This window comes from Manacus candei, unplaced genomic scaffold (assembly GCF_025592945.1).
Source record: "Manacus candei isolate 608988 ecotype Guabito, Panama unplaced genomic scaffold, ASM2559294v1 h1tg000073l, whole genome shotgun sequence".
Lineage (NCBI taxonomy): Eukaryota > Metazoa > Chordata > Aves > Passeriformes > Pipridae > Manacus > Manacus candei.
Genome location: NW_026138121.1, coordinates 66,255 through 86,065, shown reverse-complemented (window position 1 = coordinate 86,065; position 19,811 = coordinate 66,255). Strand labels below are relative to the sequence as shown.

Genomic DNA, 19,811 nt, shown 5'->3' with positions numbered 1-19,811 from the left:
GGTCCCTAACAGCAAACACCTATCTGGCATGAAGGTGTTTTTAAAATACTTCAGGCATTACAGGTTGGTAGGCAGGTAGGGGTCATCCCACTACTGACCTTTTTTAAGTCTCATTTCATAGTTTCTTAATTGCTCCTTTTATTACAGAGCATGTCAAACCTGTCAGTGTTGCAAGTAGCTTTGAATTTGACTGTTTATTTTTTTGTCCCAGCTCTTCCTTGTGCAGAACTAGGTAGTGCTGAATTTTTGTTTGGTGCCTTAAGAAGTGTGTTGATGTGTTGCTGGTATTTTAACAGATAGGCGTTGGAAAGTGCTGATAAGGCACCATGTATAATCTAAAAATGATAAGCAAGGGTTAAAATAGGTGATATATTATTATTGGACTCCTTTCAAGAGTCCAGCTTAATAACATCAGGCTTAAATGGCCCCTGGAAAGTTCTTAACACGGAAAGTAGTTTTGAAATTAAGGCTTGGAGCTGAATTGGTGATTGCTTACTTTGACAGTGCTGGGGCAAGTGCTTGGTGAGACCCTCCAGCCAGGTTTCTACTAACACAGGGATATATTGTGAAAAGTAGGCACATATGTATTCATGCTGAGGAGATCCTAGATCATACCAGTTTATGTTTATTTCAGAGTGTGCTTGACACAGCACTGCAAAGCTTCATCGGGAAACCTAAGGGTCCGCAGAGTTACAATTGCTTTGCACTTGGCTCTATGACATCTCTTTGCTTCCTGCAGGCTGAACAAAATTTGCAGTGGGCTCTCCCTCCAGAGGAAGAACCAGTTCATGCAGAGGCTCCACAACTACTGGCTGCTGAAGCGGCAGGCGAGGAATGGGGTGCCCCTGATCCGGCGCCTACACTCACATCTCCAATCCCAGCGGAACACAGAGCAGGTACTGGTCCCCAGCTGAACACCCATGGGAGGATGGAGAGCTCGCATTCCAGGGGGAGATGTGCTTGGCACATGGCTGAGGAGGGCATTAAGGGTGAAAGGATCAGAGGCCTGATTTAAGTGTCTTCTGGTCTCCTCTTGGTACGCTCATGCCTGAAGAACTGAGTTAGTATTAGTGGGATATCCATCATGCTACTAAAATTTGTGTTGATGAATCTGCAGGTGGGAGTTTTTCCCCTGAGTTAGGAGACCCAGGATTGCACAAGGGTGTGATGGACCCTTGATGGACTGATATCTTAGATGATTTATAAAATCACATTTCTTGCGAGTGATTAAAGAAAATGGGTGTTAGCTCGAGTTTTGGCCAAATTCCAGTTTGGGTCATTCTTCCTTCAGCTTCAATTTCTGCCTGTCCCGTGCACATTCATATGGAAGTTTAGACATAATCATCATCTCTGGACTCCTTTGCTTCCTCCTCTGAGCTGGTGTCTAGAGTCACTTGATCTCGATGCTATTAAGCAGCACTGCATTTGGCATGAGAAGTAGTTGGTGAACCAATGAAGCAGTTGGACTCTATCCTCTAACATAACCTGTCAGTAGGTATTGTATACAATGTGCACATATATTTTTACTATAGTTGGAGGAATTTATAGACTTTTCATTTGCAAGACGACTGCCCTGGGTGATAAATAAAAAAATTATTTCCCACTTATCAGCGTGGAGCTTGGAAAAGTGCAGCATTTCCTTGGTGTATTACGTTGGCAATTTACTATACGTAAGTTCTTAAAAACAAATGTCCTATTAATATAAACCATGAAGATCTTGTGAAGCAATTGTCTTCTTGGCAATTGTGTGAAAGTGTATGCACTTTATGTATATCATCCAAGCCATTAAGAAAGCCACAGATTTAGGGGAGGAAGGGTGATTTTGTTGAGAAGCCACTGAACTTGGATAGGTTGTCTGTCTTGGAAGGTGTGAGCTCATCTCCCAGTGTTGGCTGCTCCTTTGTATTTTGGCAAATGTCTTTCCGTGGCTCTACTTCTTATTGGTTACAAGGAGGATAATAATAGCTCCTTCCTCCCCTGCTTTTGGTCACCTTGCCTTTATATTGTAAATGCTTTGGGCTGCTGCTTCAATGCATAGCAGCCAACAGAAAAATTTCCAGCCTCTGTAATAAACTTGGATATAAAAACTGGGAGGGTGTAAATGAGCATGCACTGAAGTGTGTTCCCAGAGTGTAGCTACAGTATAACTTAGGCTAACTTCACAGATAATATAAAATCTAGAAAGACTGATGTTGTGTTTGTTACAGCTAAATGCTGTAGAAAGGAGGGGACATAGTCTAAACAAGAGGTAAGTGAATAGGAGGAAGAGGAGAGCAATTCAGTGGGGATGCCCAGAAAAAGAAGGAAACACAGGAAGCCAGTTGTGTTTATCTCACCCCACTGCTGTATCTTACAGAAGGAGCAGGATGAGAAGACCAGTGCAGTGAAGGCAGAGCTGAAGTACTGGCAAAAACTGCGGCATGACTTGGAGCGGGCTCGACTGCTCATTGAACTGATCCGTAAGAGGGAAAAACTCAAACGGGAGCAGGTGAGTAGTTTCGGCTGTTGAGTTGCTGCACTTAACTTCAGTCCCATGCAAGCACTCTGTGCTGCAGGAGGCAGAGGAGGAACACAACAGTTTTTCCTGAGCCTTTTCCTCTTTTCATAGAGTCTGACTGTTGGGTGCGCAGAACTCTCTCTCCCTGTGTCAGTCACAGAACCAGGGCTGGGCTGCAAAGTACTGGGAAAATGTATTTGCATAACTAATAGTGGATTTGATTTCTGACCTACAGCACCCCTTCTATTTCTGGGCAAGTGTTTTGCAGAATAGAAGTTAGATCTCCTTTCATAATAATTTCAGGAGTTTGGTAACACCTACTCCAGAGAAGGGTCTAAATCGCAATTCAGCTCTTAATCTCTAAAGCTAAAAATTCCTGTCATTTGTCCTCTATGTACCTTTTTTGGATGAAAAAGTTTTATGATGGAGACAATTTACTAAATTTTCCAGTTTACTCTTTGAGCTGTGTGCAGATCTCCAAAGTTGCACCAGTCAAGGTTGCTTCCCATGCTTGCCAGCTTTTCCTGTTGAGGGTCTTTGCTTGCCTTTGGTTGCTGCACCCACGACAATGCTCTCTGGCAGGAGTATCTTCAAGGACAGCTTCATGAAAGGCTTGCCTTGCATGCAGTGAGCCCTTACACATGTCCTCAGGCCTTGCCTGGGTGCTTTCAGGCTGTCTGCAGGGAGCCAGGCAGAGGGAAAGCAGCATCCTCTGTGATCACAGCTCCTCTGCGAGCAATTTTTTTGTGGCCAGAAGTTACCCATAGCTTTTCTGGAGTCCTTTTGATGCCAGCACTGGTTCATTTGCTGCATTGTCCTTGATTTACATCAGTAGGTCAGCCCTGCTTGCTGTATGGATGTATTTTAGGTAGGAGGATGAAAAAAAAAATCATTCTTGGGCTTTGTTCACCTTTGATATCTTGACGTATCCCTGTCACAGCTGGCTAGATCTATAAAAACTTGTGGAAACTATGTTGTGCTTTATAAAACAATAAAATATCACAGAAAAGTGTGTCTAGTTGGAACTCTATCCCAGCCCACCTTTTAGGTGAGTGGAGAAGGATACTCCAGAATCATGCATCTTTGTTTGACTTCTTTCCTGTTCTGGGGGAAAAGTGTGGTCTTTATATCTTGTCTTCATTCATTCTCTCACTGATGCTGTCTTGTTGCTTAGCACATCAGTTTGCTTTGTGTAAACAGACTTGCTTACCTTTGCTGTTGGAGTGGTTGATTTAATGATGTATGAGCGATTATAAGATCAAAGAAATTAAAATGTTAAAAGACAAATAAATACTTTTATCCTGTTCCAGTCTTCTTTGAATAGATTTTCAGTACTACAACTTGTTTGCTTGAAATCAAACAGTATTGAAGACTTCATAAGGGATATAAGAAACTGTATTAGGAATTTGCAGATATCAGACCACTGTTGTTGTTTGGCTTCTACCTTGAAGTCTGAGAGCTTATATCTTAAACTTTGTTTATGCTCTATAGTCTAATTATGGACGTTGTTGTTCATGTAAACGCCTGCATACTTTCAACTTTTGTATAATGTTGATAATTGGCATAATAATAATATCATGAGGCAGGGAGTTCTACAGGATAATTTACCAAGTGTGAAAAGCCTCTGCCTGTTTTCATTTTTAGTTGTAGTATCTTTTAATTTTCTGGGGGTTCCTCCTGTTTTGACTTGATGAGATTGAATAAATAGGAGTTCCTCATATATAAAAGGATTGGACTGTGCAGTTAGACTCTGTAAAGTGCTGTCTGCTGATGTACATCCTGCACATGGAGAGCACAATGTGTTTACCAGAAGTTCTACAGCAATGAGTCTACCAGGCTAGTGGTATGCCGACCTGAGGTTTCCACCACTGAGTAGAGCCGGGGTGATGATTCAGAAGAAACTGGAGGGAGACACCACTCACATATCCTGTCCTCCATAACTGTGCTCATCACTGTTTTCTCATTCCCAGGTCAAGGTTCAGCAGGCTGCTATGGAGCTACAGCTGACCCCTTTCAATGTCCTTCTGCGCACAACACTGGATCTACTGCAGGAGAAGGATGCTGCCCAGATCTTCACAGAGCCTGTTAACCTGAATGAGGCAAGTCTCTTTCCTAGAGGTGTCTAGTGGGTTGTAGATAAGCTATTGCTGGGCAGAGGCTCATGTGCTGTCATAACCCTAGAAGCATAAACTACCTTGTCCCAAGCTCCTGGTGGACTAAAGAATATCTGAAAAAGGACTCATGATGTGAGTATCCTTCCGGGCCAAAAAAGGGCATTTTTTTCTAGAAGCTTTAGCACATCTTGTACAAGTAATGTTTTGCAGAGCCAGGGTGTGTCTGCCTTGACTGGGTGACACAGAAATGAATTTCTGGTGCTGCCCCTTGCCAGTGGAAAGGGCATTAAGAGTGCTTATGATGGATGCACTCTAGTTGGCTAGTAAATGGTTTTTGTAATTGTACAGGTTTTATATGTTTAGGTTCCAGATTACCTGGAATTCATTTCCAACCCAATGGATTTTTCCACCATGAGGCGGAAGCTGGAGTCCCACCTGTACCGAACATTGGATGAGTTTGAGGAAGACTTTAACCTTATAGTTACCAACTGCATGAGGTATAATGCTAAAGACACGATTTTCCACCGAGCAGCTGTCCGGCTCAGAGACTTCGGAGGAGCGATATTGCGTCACGCACGGCGGCAGGCTGAAAGCATTGGCTTTGACATTGGTGTGGGGATTCACCTGCCTGAGTCACCCAAAACTGAGGACTTTTACTGCTTTTCTTGGGAGGATGGTGAGTACTTATTAACATTTTTTTCTCAGGCAGATCATAATTTTTGTTCTGAGCATGTCTTTCAGCCTGCATGTAAATCACACCCATCATTCTACATACAAGACTTTTCCTATCCATCTGTTTACCTAGGCATATATCTAACTCCTTTAGAGCCTGAGAGCAGGATTTCAGGTGAGCTGGGCACTCTGAGCTAGGTGCAGCTTAGCTCCAGCTCTCTTAGGGCATGTCTGTCTCAGAAGAGCCTTGTAAACTGCTCATGCTCTTTGATTTGTGCTGTGCCTGTAGTACAAACTTGCTATTTTACAAAGCAGTGCAAAGGTGGATCTAGGATTTTTTGCTCTAGGGAAAGCTCATGCATTTCTTTGTATTGTAAATTGGCAAAGTGTAGAGCCACTGGATTAGATGGAGCACTGAGGTCTGGGAGGGGGTGATGGAGCAGTCAAAGTAGTGGAACCCAATCAATCCTCCTACCTGAGACTTCCCATTCCCAACATGGTTGCATCCATTCCTACAGCCCTCTTGAGATGCAGCTCCAAAGCACTGGTTGAATAACTTGGCTAAACTTAGTACAGAATACTTAGGCCAATATGAAGCACTCAGAGCTTGCAGTCTGCCATCTGCTTCCTAAATGTTGAAACTCTCTTGGGTACAGATGGAGAGTCATTATAAAATTTGTGTTGGTGTATGATAGTATGGCTTTCAGCTGTCTGTCCTGCTCCTTTAGAGGCCAGCCCTTCAACAGAGCCAGAGGAGTGGCAAACGTTATGTTTTGACCAGTTCTGTTTGTGGTCTGATTTTGTCATTTTATCTGACAATGAAGTAGGTTTCTGACAAGGACCTAGACTGTGAACTGTTCTGTGTGGGGTGCAAACACATCCTTTCACTGCAGCCCCTGGGACAGTAAGGGGAACTAAAGGGCAGTGCAAGTTAAATCAGCTGCTTTTTGCCCAAAGGAAGGAAGTCAGAGTTCCAAGGTTAATGATTGCTAAATCCCCAGACTAAAGCGAATAGCATCAAAGGGAGTGAGGCGTGGCAGTGGTCCCAGATGCTTCTTCAAGGAGCCTTACTCCTTCCCTTCACTGTTACAATCTCTTTTGATGCAGTGGATAACATCCTCCTCCCGGAGAACCGAGCTCACCTGTCCTTGGAGGCCCAGCTGAAGGAGCTGCTGGAAAAACTAGACATAGTGAGCACCATGCGGTCCAGTGGTGCACGGACACGACGCATCCGGCTCCTGAGACGGGAGATCAACTCCATTCGGCAGAAACTGGCCCAGCAGCAGAACAAGACCATGGCCAAGGGGGAGACTGTGCTGCGGGACCAGAGGCTGGAGAAAACATCAAGGGATGAGGATGAGGAAAGGGAGAAAGGTGAGAGGTTGCAGCAGGATTTTAATTCCAGCTCCCAAGTGCATGTCAGCAGTCAAGACCTGCTGTTTCTCCTGTCTGTGGCCCTGGGAAAGATGAGAATTGCTGTCGGTAGTTTTGGGAGTAAGTCTTTGTAAAATGTTCAGGCAGGTTCTTTACTCCTTTAGCAGATGATGCCAAGCCCCCGCACCCTCCAACCCTGGAGCCCACAGGACCTGTACCCTCCCTCTCGGAGCTAGACTCTCTGCAGGACCCTCCAACACTCAAACCCATCAGTGAAAGTAAGTCCTTGAATCAGCTGCAGAAGAGGGTGGTGTTGGACAGGGAGCTCTTTGACAAGAAGGCTCTGCAGCGGGAGAGCCAAGCCTTCCAGCGCCTGCTCACCAACAACAGCCTGAATGGACTGGCCTTGTCGCCTGCAGACACCCCTGCCAGCCCCTCCTTCAGCAGCGTGGGCCGACGAACATCTGTCCTTTTTAAAAAAGCTAAGAACGGGGTGAAGCTGCAGAGAGGTCTGGACTGCTCCCTGGAAAACAGGGAGGACCGCAGGCAGAGCGGGCAGCTTTCACCCTCCTGCCCTGATGGGGAGCGACAAGCTCGGAAGCGGCCACAGAGCAGAACCTGCAATGAGAGCAATCGAGAAAAGTCACCCAGGCAGGCAGGACAGAGAGGTAAGGAAAGACTGGACGTGGCACTCAGTGCCGTAGTCTAGTTGACATGGTGATGTTAGGTTATGGGTTGGACTTGATGATCTCAGAGGTCTTTTCCAACCTGATTGGAAATCCCAGTTCTTTGGGATTTCTTTTCCCCCTGAACCCTTGGAAACTGTGAGATGGGACCGAGGACATAGAAATCCTAGGGCTGAGTAAAAACTTTTGCATCCAAACTACACACCTGGAACTGACTTTATGCTTAGAAGAAAACATAGGCTTCATGACCAGATGTGCCTGGTGAAAGCTGCATCTCTTCCACATGTTTCTAAAACAGGGCAGACAAGACATGTCCATAATGAGTTACACTTCTCTTCTCTACTGACCGTACATGTTGTTTTTGGTATCTTAGTTCAGCTCTAGTCACCTCCATTTTAGACATTTAAAGGTACCAAGATGAAACCCAGGGAAGTCACAAATGATTCTTCTCTTTGCTAGTCTACATGGCTGCTGTAAGAGAGAGTTTTCCATTTTGTGTAGGGCAAGCCAATGTGCCCAGCTGCTTGCAAAGCTGTTGAGAGGCCTGTCTGGAGACTCTGGGCTGAGATTGGCGTTCCTGCCCTTATAGAAGGGTTTGTGTTGGCTTGATCACTCTTAGGAGTGAGAGTTTCCTGCTGCAGAAATGATGCATTTGGTTGGAAGTGTACACCGTCTGTAGTAACACAGCACCCATGTAAGATGAGATGTTAAACATTGCTTTTAAATCAGCTGTACTCTCAGTTCTGGAGTTTAAATAAAATTGGTGGGAATACCAAGAAGATTCCTTTTCAAATTAGATCTGCAAATAAGAATAAGCACCTGAGGTGAAATTTGGAAAGACACAAGAGGAAAAAGACATCTGAGTGACAGCACTGTAATTTCTTTTGATTCTGTGTGAACAGCTGTTGTGGGACAGTTCCCACCTGTAAGGTTTGACTTGGCCTACACTTCAAATATTATCTCATAACTATAAGGCTATCATAAGGTTGCTAGCATACTGAGAGTGGGAGGAAAGCAGTTGAATGTGGAGATAGACTTACCAGGACAGGTTAAAGGGATCACAAATGACTTCTCCAGAGTTGAGGGACTCGCCATCATCATCTGTTGGTAATTAAAGGAGAAAGTTGTCATCTGCATTGGATACAGGTCAGAATGAGAGGCCGAAAATAAAAAAAGGGCAAGTAAAGGCAGGGTGCTGGAAAATCACGTCACACAGTGACATTTCTCCTCAGCTGAAGTAGCACTACTGGCTTTTTTTCAAGTTGCAGCACTGCTTTTTTGATATGGCCCCATCTCCTCCCATGATTTCAGACACAACGGATTTCTCCTAACGGGAGGGAGTGTCTGGTGTGATGAATCTGTCTTACTGCAGAAGCAGGTCATTGTGAATAGGATTTTCATAACAAGGTGTTTCCCAGAAATGTGTACCTTGTGGCAATTCTGTATTTACACCTAGAAAAAACAATAGTGATCTTGCCATGAGTTTGCCTTTTGTATGGCTGTTGGACTTTTGGTGAGCCCATGGGAACTTGGGGGTGGTGGATGCCTGGATGGGGGAAAACCATTGTCATCTGGCTTCTTGTGCGTGCTCTGGGCTCGGGAATGCTCTCAGGAGTCAGTCCCTGTCATTCCCATTTGTCTCCTTGGCAGGAGTGACTAATGGCTTTGCAAAGCATGCAGAAGGTGGCTCTGACTTCGAGTGCAGCTCTGCCCTGGGCAGTGGACTGGTGTTTGAATCCTGCAGGTAAGTGCCCCATGCAAAACTGTGCCCTGGAGCACCTTCTGCGTCTGGATTTATCTCTCTGGTTTTGTTCTTTGATTTCTTCATTTTAAACCTAGCCCGAACTATTACTTCTGTGCCTACTGTAAAAGACAAAAAGCTGCTGTATTTCTGTCCTGTTCTTTTAAGTTATTGGTCCCAAAAGCAGGGCTTGATTTTTCAAGCAAGTGGGTATCTGTTATACTTGTCTCTCTCAATGCATACACATCTTCTCTGCTGATGAATGCCTTGCAGTCCTTGAGAGCCAAAACTGGAAAAAACTTGAATTCAGATTTTCAGTTCAGCACTGCACGTAAAGCTGAACTTCTGCCACCTACTGAATTGCTGCTTTCTTCCTCTCAGAAGTTTAAAAGTAGAACTAAGTGCTTCAAACATGACTTAGAACAGACTTAGAGCAAACACCTGACATCTTTTGGTCAATTTCAGTAGGTACGTATGAGTGCCATGTCAATTTTCTGGTCTTATTTACCTGTCCAGCCCTCCTAGCACTGATTTAAGTTATTTCACAGCCCTTTCACTGCACAGTAAAACCTCTGTTATGCCAGAATCACGTTTGTGTGTGCTCTGAGTGGCAGGCTGAGCACATTTGATGGGTAAGATCATCCAGGACAGACAGAAGCAAGATGTTTTTAGTTGATATTTGTGGTTATGTTTGCAGTGCCTTGAACATGACCCATCATTAGAGAAATACGTTTGGACATTTTGTGCTTCCTCACAATGCATGTACTCAGTTAGTTGTGTAAGATTTCAAGCTTGCAGTGTTAGTTGGGCACTTAAAATTATATGCCTGCGCACACCCGTTCTCAGGGCTAAACAACAGCTCAAAACTGTTAGCTGTGTAAAAAATTGTTCTGCGGCAGGGTTGAATCACAGGAGCATTTTTCAAATGAAAACTCTGCTCTGCTGGGCAGAGGGATCCTAAATGTTAGCTACCCAAAGAGGCGTATAATTTTGCACTTGTAGCTAAGGTTTGATTAGTGTTACCATTGTAAATCTGTTTGCAAAGTCTATCATGCCCATGACAAAGGGCAAGGCCCTGGGTTTGGAGGAGCAATTTTGATGCAAGGGCTTTTCTCTGTCGCAGAGTGATCCTACCTCCACAGTCAGGTGCTGGGCAACCAAAGGGCAGCATGTGGCACCCCAGTAAATTATCTCTCTTTGCACATGCTGAGCCCCTTGTAGGCATAGAACCTTCAGCTCTTCTTTGAGATGAAACACACACCCAGCACTTCATCTCTTCCCCTGTTTTCTGGGCTGTGTGTCCAGATCTTCATCTCAGTCATTGCTGCTTCTGCAAGCAATTCACATAGTAAAAATTACATTAGAGCTATGTGAAACCCCAAAACAAGGAATTAAAACCAAGCTGATGTCTCATGGATAACTTGTACAGTTATTCTATTTAGGAACAGTTCTGTTGACTGCTTTTTCTCCAGTCTTTCTTTTTGAGCACCAAAGTCACTCAGAATAGGTTGCTTATTAGGAGACTGTAAAAGAAAAAGATAATTACAATATATGAAAAAATATGATTGCTTGAGGTGGAGATAGTCTGTTTTCTGAAATGTTTGTAGTATTGTAGAATGAGGTGAAAGGGCATTCGGGATATGGGCTGAAGGAGTCCAGTTGCATATTGGAGTTGTTTTGGAGGGCTGCTGTGTCATAAGTCTATACACAACTGGTATAGCTCATGAAAACTCCAAAAGCATCACTACATCAGCTCTCAAGTGTGACATCTTTGCTGGGTTTCTTTCTCATGTTTACAGCTTGGTTTCTATTAGGCCCTTTCTTAGTTCATGGGAAAGCTGGGATGATGTCCACTGTGCTTTCACCAGAAGAGATCACATTTTGCTCAAGTATTCAGTTTTCTTTTCATGTCAGTGAGGCACCAGTGCAGTAATTTTTCAGTAGTTTAGACAGAGCTGGGGAATCTTTCCTTGTCCTTGTTTTCAAGGATAATCTGTTTTCTTCTAATGCCCTTCTTTTCCATGTCTTTCTAACAGTGGTTTGATGCCTCCTAAGCGCAGTCGAGGAAAGCCGGCTCTTTCTCGGATGCCCTTCGTGGAAGGTGTGAATGGAGATCCTGATTTCAGTGGCTCAGGTGAGAATTGCTGCACAGCACACACTGCTCTGGTCCCACCGCACTGTAGGGCTGACATCCATCTAAACCAAAGGGAACACATCCCAAAGCACACCAGGAACCAGTCCTGGACAAACTGTCCAGGTTTTATGATCAGGCTGCTGACCTGCCTGGGCATTATTACCTGCTTTGTTACAAATTTAGGTTATTGCATAAAAGATTTTTCCTGCTTTCACCTTTGCTGATTGCTTATGCCCGGTCTTCTCCTTGGAAGGATACTTTCTGTTGGGCTGGTGTGTGTAATGTGCCTGGCACTTTCTCCTGTTTTGGGACTAGTTCTCTTTAATGATGCTGCAATACGAAGAGTTAATTGTAAGAGGGGTCTCTCTGGAGATGACTTCATAGCTGTTCCCTCTTGTATTGCTTGCAAGGTCCTCATAACAAAGTTGTCTTTGTCAAACTGTGCTATATGTCTATAAAATTGTCACACTCCTCACTTGTCACTACCCAAGGCACTACACCATTCTTTCATTGCTCACACAACCAGATTCTTGGCTTTCTTATGGTATGTCAACAATAGAGTTATTGCAGGTCTGTGCTGAAATCAGAATTCAGCTTTGATGGCCTGGAATGCCCATGCCCTTCTGTGCAGCTCCTGAGTGCAGGCTCTTGTCATGGCTCTTTGAGAACCATTATTATCCTGGAATTTGTGTGTTCAGCAATCTTCTTTGGAGATAAACTTGCAGAGTGGGGCTGGTAACATGAGAATTAGGCTCAGTGGGGCAATTCTGTGTCTTAGAATATAATTTCATTAATGGAAGAATATGTCTGGAATGCAATAGTGGAGAAGCACATCAAATCCGTCTTGACAGGGTGCTCAGTTGGGTTGTACTCAGCATTTTCTAAATTCAATTTTCAATGCCAGTTGTTTGATCATTTTCCCGACAGCAAGCACTACTTGCTATAAAATTTGCATTAATGAAGATTACTCCGTTTCCAGGACCACGAGCTGGTAGATTTCATGTGTATGACCAAATCCATCTCTTGTATAGCATTTGATTTCAGTGACTCGATTGGATTAATATTTCCATATTGAAGAGTTCATGTGAAGCTACATGCATGCATAGACTTGGACCCATGATTTAAGAGGCTGTGGCTTTATCTTAATGCTGAACATGACCGTATTGACAGAGCATAAAGAAGGCTGGAGCTCAGTGCACGCTAAATTTTATCATAAACTTCCTGCAGATGAGATGCGTGTCATATCACATCTCGTTTGGCCACCCAATGCATATGGGTACAAACAGTAAGTGGCTTTCCATTTTGTTTTGTCAGAGGTTTTAAGTACAACAGTATTTCAACTATTTTAGCTGATTGCTCCTGAGACAATGCGGGCCATCATGCCTGGGTTAGATGACAGTGTGGTTTCTTGTGTTACCATAACCGTTTTGCCAGTAATAGCCCTTCTAAGCCGTGTGTCCTCCTGTCCCTTAGGCAGAACTCTCTTGATGTCCTTTGAGAGTCAGGCTGAGCTGGAGCCCTTGGAGCTTGTGTGGGCCAAGTGCCGTGGCTATCCTTCCTACCCTGCCTTGGTAAGTACCCTGCTGCTCTCTCACAACCTGTACTTGCAGTGCAGGTAGCCCAGAACACAGTGCTAGTGTGCAGTGTAACCAGACAGAAAAGGAAAACTTCCCAAAATAATGCAATATGTGGTTTTTTTTCTTTCCCCTTTGCGCAGTTAATTTTCCCTGTGCTCATTGTTTCAGAGCATTGCAGAGAATTTATAAAACATTGGCCTCTCATTGTCGGGGATAGGAAGTCCCCTCCTCTTCCCTTCCCTCCCCTCCCCTCACCTGAAAGTAATTAGTACTTTTGGGATGAGAAGATGTAAATTTTATAAATGCAGGCACCATGGTCCACCTGGTGTCTTAAGTACCTGCACATTTTCCTGTGTAGTGAGTACAACTCCACATGTAGGTGCCCTATCATATGGATCCTCTTTCAATAACCATATGTTTGATTTAAATATGAGAATATATTCATGTGCATTTGCACCTAGTCCCTTGAACAATAGTTCCTTAATATTTATCTCTTTGGATGTTTTTCTATAAACATGAAATCCATAAACCTGTCTTCATTGAGCACCATACTTGTTTTCAAAGCAAAACATGGCATGCAGGTGTTGCTAGGAAGTGCCACTACCACTACAGGCATTTCAGTGCTTGTTAAGTTGTCAACAGAGATTGCTGAAATGAGGATATGAGTAAGAACATGAGATAGGCTAACCATGTTTTGTTGTTTCTGCTGCTTTTAAATATATTTCTTGAGATATGGCTTTTCCTGCCATCTCTGCTTCATGTAATTTCCATGTGGCTGCAGCCATGCCCTTAAGTACCTTTCTGGTTCAGATGGCAAGGACAGACAGCTCTTGTGACTGCTGACAAATTGTAAGGGCTAAAAGAAAGTGGCCATCACAGAAATTAGAGGGGTCTCTACATCCAAGCAGCATTGCTGTGAGACTGGGCGTAAGCTGACACAGTGTGCAGGCCTGGCCGTGACTGAGCACAGTTCTGATGCCATCAAAAACGGCGGATTCTGCTGGAATTGTGACGCTCATCTATACTCTTACTCCAAGTGGGAGCTCAGAGGAGGGAACAGCTGTGCATCTGCTAGCCATCTTGGCCAACCAAAGCATTTTTAATTGTCTGTGTGGCTACAGCCAGAGTTAAACTGTGGTTTAGAATGCATTTAACCACTGAGACTGCCTCCAAAAAAGGCTTTTTTTTTTTTTTAATAACAGCCTGTTGTGGTGGTAAAGTGTCCTTCATACTACAGATGGCCAATGTCAAAGCCAATCTACTTTTTCAAGACCTTAGGAGGCAAAGAAGAATAGATGGAGTATTGCATCCACCTTTTGCTGTTTTGTTCTCCTCCTGTGATCACATAGCACAATTTGGACACTGGGGAGAATTGATGCATCTGTTGTTACTTCTCTTCAAAATTACTATAGTCTGTGTTACCCTAGCTTGGTGAAGCCAGCACTGCTTGTCAACTCTCTCAGAATATTGGGCCTGATTTTAATCTAATAGCAGTGTAAATCTGAGCAATGCCACTCAAGTCAACTGGGTTGTTCCAGAATGGAGCTGTTGTGAAATCATGTTATGCCTGTGGAGTACAGCAGTCTTGTTACATTTATTGTATGATTTTGAAGTGAGGGAGGGAGATCTTTGCTGAACACAACAATACTGAGTTTGTACTGAATTACCAATTAGTGTAGATGCATCTACAGCCACACGGAACCACATATTTAGATCCTTTCACTTTTTTAAGATTGGATGCCTGACTTTCGAACTGACTGACTTCCCTTCTACAGGGGAAGGCTCGAGGACGAAGTTTTTTTAGAAAGAGCTACTGAAACATAACAAGCAATTTTGCTTACCATCCAAGGTAGACTTATTTGTCTAGCTTGGATAGACTGAAAGAACAGAAAAAAAAATGCCTTCTCTTCAGTACTTGAAAGGATTTTGTTCTTAAATATCCTTTCCCTGTTTCACTAGATAATCGACCCCAAGATGCCGCGTGAGGGTTTGCTTCACAATGGAGTCCCCATCCCTGTCCCGCCCATGGATGTGTTGAAGTTGGGGGAGCAGAGGCAGACAGAGGCAGGAGAAAAGCTCTTCCTTGTCCTTTTCTTTGACAACAAAAGAACCTGGTGAGTGTGTGCAGACAGGTCTGTGGTGAGTGCCGTTGCAGAGAAGGAAGATTTAACGTAATCTTTGAAATATGGGAGCACACAGGGATTATGATGATGATATTACGTGCAAATTGGAGAATTTGAACATGCAGCAGTCAAGAAGAGTCTAAATAAGGAAGACAGCCTGCTTTTCCCGGCCCAGTCACACAACATCTCACAGTTCCACAGTGAACAGTCCAGCATCCTACACTCAAGGGTCACATCACCAAGAAAATACTGAGGCACACTGAGAGTTAATTTGCAGCGAATTACAGAGAGCACTTGACTTTAAAACACTAGCAGACTAAGCAGCCTGTTCCAATGCTGCACAAAAGATTTGCCAGAAATTTCCAGGGTAACATTTTTAAAATGCTGAGTTTATTTCATATTTAGACTTGGCTGATTTTTCAGAGGTGCTAAGTACCTGCAGTTTTCAAATCAAGACCTTTGTTTAGGATGGAAAATGTAGGTGTAAGCATGTAGGTTCAAAGCATGTGAAATATCTCAAGGCCTTTGTTGTTCTGCTTCAGACAGACTGAATCTGCTGATTTTAGCATTAATTGCCAACCATGCTCACATGGTAACAATAAACCACCCAGATGTAATAAGTCATAAACAAGTGAAGTGCCTTAAAAATACTAAAAGGACTCTGAAATCTGTGCATGAAACAATGGGAAACTTGTAAAATTGGAGAATTATACTGGAAGAGGAAGAGGTGACAGCCACATGCTGAGCCCACTGAATTTACCACATGGGAACATGAACCACGCAAATACGCTGTCACACACAGGAGTGTGCAGCTGGGATCACAGATTCAGAGAGCTTATACTGCAGATAGAGCAGATGCTGGACTGTTGGGATGCTGTGGGAACAGAAGATAGATGGGCTTACCTTTCCTTCTCCTGCTTTTATAAAATAATGTATCAGGAATTTAAAAAGAAGCCTTGTTTCAAGAGCCCTTCTCCTTAGTCTCCTGAGGAAGGTTTTTGCTGGCATTCCTGGAAGAGTAGTGAAGCATGAGATCAGGGAAGGGCCAGAGGCTGGAGGAAGGAGGTGAACATTGCCCAAAGGTGGTGTCAGGGCTGGAGGGAAGATACACTATTGGGAATAGAGCAGAGCCAAACACATAGTGGGGTAAAGCAGCAAGGGAGAGGGTTTCCCCTTACATTTTGGGGCTGCAGCAGTGTTTTATGCAATCTAAAGAGATGGAGACAAGGTGCAATGCAGGCAAAGGGAAAGTATATGCCATCTGCTTGGGAAGTTGAGAAGTATTTCTGTGTTCTCTGGGGAAAAGAGGTGTCAAGAGACAAACTCCTGAGGCTTTTTATTAGAACACTGCATTGTTTCACTGTTCCTGATTACCAGAACTAGTTGATACGGAGCATGTTCCTCAAAGAGGTACTAATGATTTTTAGCAGAAAATCAATGGCAGTGCCATGCTGTAGTCATCATTTTGAAAAACCTAAATCCAAGCTTGTAATTGAAACTGCCTTTCCAACAAAAATAAGCATTTCCTTGGTTTTGCCCTGCTCTTGTTGAATACAAGCTCTGCTGTATGTTTACACTCTTAAGTGGCCCCTTAGAGCCTTGTTTGTAGTTTGTGGGAAGATAAGGCACCTCAGGAAAGTCCTAAATTTCTACTGACTTCAATGATGTTGCAGAAGGGTCACAAACACTGAAATTGTCCCTCATCTTTGTGGTGAAGATAAGCTGAGCTGCCCTTCGTCGCCCATGTTGGCTGGCTGGGAAATGCTTTGAACTGCGCTAGCAGTGGCTGAGGTTGAGTTCCTAGGGGCTGAACTTCATTAAGAGAGATAGGTGGCATGTTTCTCAGTGTACTGGTTAATCTGGATGAAATAAAAACCTGCTACAGACAAGGCATTTGCAATTTAAGTCATCCATTGGGGTTAGCCTGGGCTTTGGACATGTCAACTGGAAGTTGCCTGGTTTTGGGTGATACTCAGATAGTTGTACCCACCTAACCTCTAATGCTTACAGCTTCTTGGAACAAGACAGAACTTGCTTGGGGATAAAAACTTACTTTCCACCATGGAAGCCCCTGTATTATTTTCTGCTCTGTGGTACAGGGATTTCCAAGTTTCCCCTGTAGCTCCAAGGAGCATTGAAAGCCTTGAGTAAGGACTCCAAGGAGAGAGAAGACTGTGCTTGGAAGGCATTTTGGCTACAGGTGGTTCTTCTATGTCAAATGCAGGCATTTAAACATTTGTAGCATCATTGTGGGTGTTAATGATAAACAAATATATTACATAAGTGTAACTGCTCCTGGAGAGGCGATAACAGCCAGTGACTAATGGCTGCTGAGATATGTGGGGAAAGCTTGAGGAGCTGGAGTACTTGGCCATGTCCTGGAAACTCATGGGAGAATGTCCTTGGCCTGTAGCAGCCATGCAGTAGGAATGAGCCAGGTACAGTGAAGCAGTCGCACCCCTGCTGATTGCTCAGATATTGCAAGGGTGAGAGGCCTCCAGGTGTTTGCTCTTCTTTCCCCATTTTCCCTCTCGATACCCTTGGTGACAGGTCTTTGCACTCTCTACTGCAGGCAGTGGCTTCCACGTGACAAAGTCTATCCCCTTGGTGTTGATGACACAGTGGACAAGTTAAAGATGATGGAAGGACGAAAAACCAGCATCCGCAAGTCTGTGCAGGTGGCATATGACCGAGCCATGATCCACATGAGCCGAGTGCATGGAGACCATCCCTTCATTACATCCAGTTACCTGTAAAGGATTGGGGTGACTGGACCTCGTTTTCCCCCCAGACCTCGTGCTCACTGCATTGGCAGAGTGGACCATCTCATGCACTGACTGGCAGGGGAACACCGTTCCCGGCAGCTTTCAGCAGTCCTCAAAGTACCCTGAAATGTGCCAAAAAAAACTTGTCCAGCTTCTTTCTGAATGTGTCTGCTGAAGAGCTGGCAAGAGATGGAAATGTGTAGTCTGCAGGGCTGGGAGTAAGGTAGTTAGCAAAAGCTGACGGGTGATAGGAGCCAAGGTGAGTTGATGCAGTGAGCAGAGTGCAGCACTTGGATGTTTGGACCTCATGCACCCTCCCTTGCCCCTGCCTCCCCTGTGCTGCCAGGGTTTGTAAGTCGTCAGCTAGCCTGGAGTAGTTCCTGGGAACCTGCCACCACTGTAACAGAACCAGGATCCTTTACGGAAATCCCAACTTGACTTTCTTGTGCCAAATTTACCCAAACCATCATTGGCCTTTTCATTTTTCTTTAAATGATATTGTCCTATCATATAAAAAACCCCACAAAATCATAGCTGGGAGTTCACATTATGATTTTCCTGCCTATGTACATAGTGTTTTCATGTTTAGATTTCTCTCATTGCCTTTAGAAAAGCTTGAGATATATTGATGACCTTTCCCCCCCTTGCTGCACACAGTTACATGCACAGATGCACAGAGCTTTAAAGATGAAAAGCAGATTACCTGATCTGTGTGTATATGTATGTCCTAGAAATTTATTTTGTATCTGTGAATCTGCTGTTACATTTTATATCATGACTGTGCAGTACAGAATCTAAGCAAGGATAACTTCCTTTTTTTTAAGAAGTAAAAGTAATTTTGAAGGTGTCTAAGTAGAGTTGAAGCAGCTCTGCAGGTACTGAGGTTGATCAGGGTTGGAGGGAGATACATCTTTTGTGTTGGTTTATGCACATTTGGTGTAAGGCTCCTCTTCCTTTCTTCTCTCTTTTCTGTCTCTTTAATGTTTTCTTCTGATGCAGTTCGGGTTGAAACCAAGTGCTAACGAAAGCACACAACCATTTTGCCATTTCCCCTTCTCCCATGCAGACATATCCTTTCCTTGGTGTGTGGGTCTCCAGCGTTGTCATTCATCCAAAGCCAAGTAAACCCAGCTCTGCAGACAATCCCTGTTGTTTTGTGTTTGCATTGCAAAACACAGGGACAAACTGATGTCTGGAAACTTGATGGCAAAATCTTTTCTGTTAGCCAAGGACTTTATGATTTCTCTGATCTGTTCTGTTGCTTATCTCTTTTTGCTTTCCCATTTTCAAGAACCAAAGGTGCAAAGTAAGATTGTAGATTGAATATCACTTTGCTTTTTAACTCAATATTTTTAAATTATTTTTAACCTTTTCATACTAAAGAGAATGATAATGAATAGTGGGGAGTAATCACTGCCATTTCTATTTGGTCTACTTTTTTAAAATGCCACTTCTTATACACTGGGGCATGGAACCACATTTGAAGGAATTTTAAGATTCCTGCAACATATAGAGGTAGGACATAGGTTTGTAAAAATACTTATAGTGATAATAACACCTATGGAGTGTGGCTAGGGAAGGATGTTGTGTATATAGTTGTAAAATGTTCTAAATTATTCAGACCTATTGTCACTATTCTTGAAGTCCTCAGTTGTGTTGCTGGGTCTTTTATATGCACACAGTGTAATTTATTTAAAGGAACATACACTTTTCTAGGTGGTAGCTCAGCTGTGGACTTGTGACCTGTGTATATGCTTTAAGGTCTTGGGAGGTGGTTTTTTTTGTGTTTGTTTGGTTTGGTTTGATTTTTTGTTTTGTTTTGTTTTTTGTTTGTTTTTTTTTTTTAAATTACATTTTAGAATTTGAATTGGCTAATGTCCTGCTGTTGCTACGGAACCTAAATGTTACTGTCAGTCTGCTGTAAAGCACAGATTGCTCTATTTATTGTAGAAAGTGAGTTTATTTGATTTCTAGAATTGTTTATATCAGATGGTATAAGAAGGGTAATAAGAAAATCTATGCTTGTAAAGAAAAGAAAAACCTAATTTTACCTTCTATAATCTGACTGTCTGAGACTATATTTTCTCTCTGAGAAATAAATGTTCTAATGTATGAAAAAAACCAAAAC

The 19,811-nt window shown here is 43.4% G+C and overlaps 1 protein-coding gene across 8 annotated transcripts in view; it reads left to right on the top strand.

The window, feature by feature from the left end:
• Positions 1 to 19,810, top strand: part of BRPF3 (bromodomain and PHD finger containing 3) — a 33,761-nt gene extending 13,951 nt beyond the window's left edge. For 4 of the 8 annotated variants that reach the window (XM_051808984.1, XM_051808985.1, XM_051808982.1 and 1 more), the window contains exons 3-13: positions 740 to 896; positions 2,357 to 2,488; positions 4,468 to 4,596; positions 4,975 to 5,287; positions 6,391 to 6,657; positions 6,822 to 7,325; positions 8,994 to 9,087; positions 11,121 to 11,218; positions 12,692 to 12,789; positions 14,755 to 14,909; positions 17,491 to 19,810. In XM_051808984.1, coding sequence (XP_051664944.1) covers positions 740 to 896; positions 2,357 to 2,488; positions 4,468 to 4,596; positions 4,975 to 5,287; positions 6,391 to 6,657; positions 6,822 to 7,325; positions 8,994 to 9,087; positions 11,121 to 11,218; positions 12,692 to 12,789; positions 14,755 to 14,909; positions 17,491 to 17,674 — 2,131 coding nt within the window. In that variant the 3' untranslated portion in view covers positions 17,675 to 19,810. The remainder of the gene's footprint in view (positions 1 to 739; positions 897 to 2,356; positions 2,489 to 4,467; positions 4,597 to 4,974; positions 5,288 to 6,390; positions 6,658 to 6,821; positions 7,326 to 8,993; positions 9,088 to 11,120; positions 11,219 to 12,691; positions 12,790 to 14,754; positions 14,910 to 17,490) is intronic. The other 4 variants (XM_051808987.1, XM_051808989.1, XM_051808986.1 and 1 more) reach the window with 4 other exon arrangements.
• The last annotated feature ends 1 nt before the right edge of the window (position 19,811 follows it).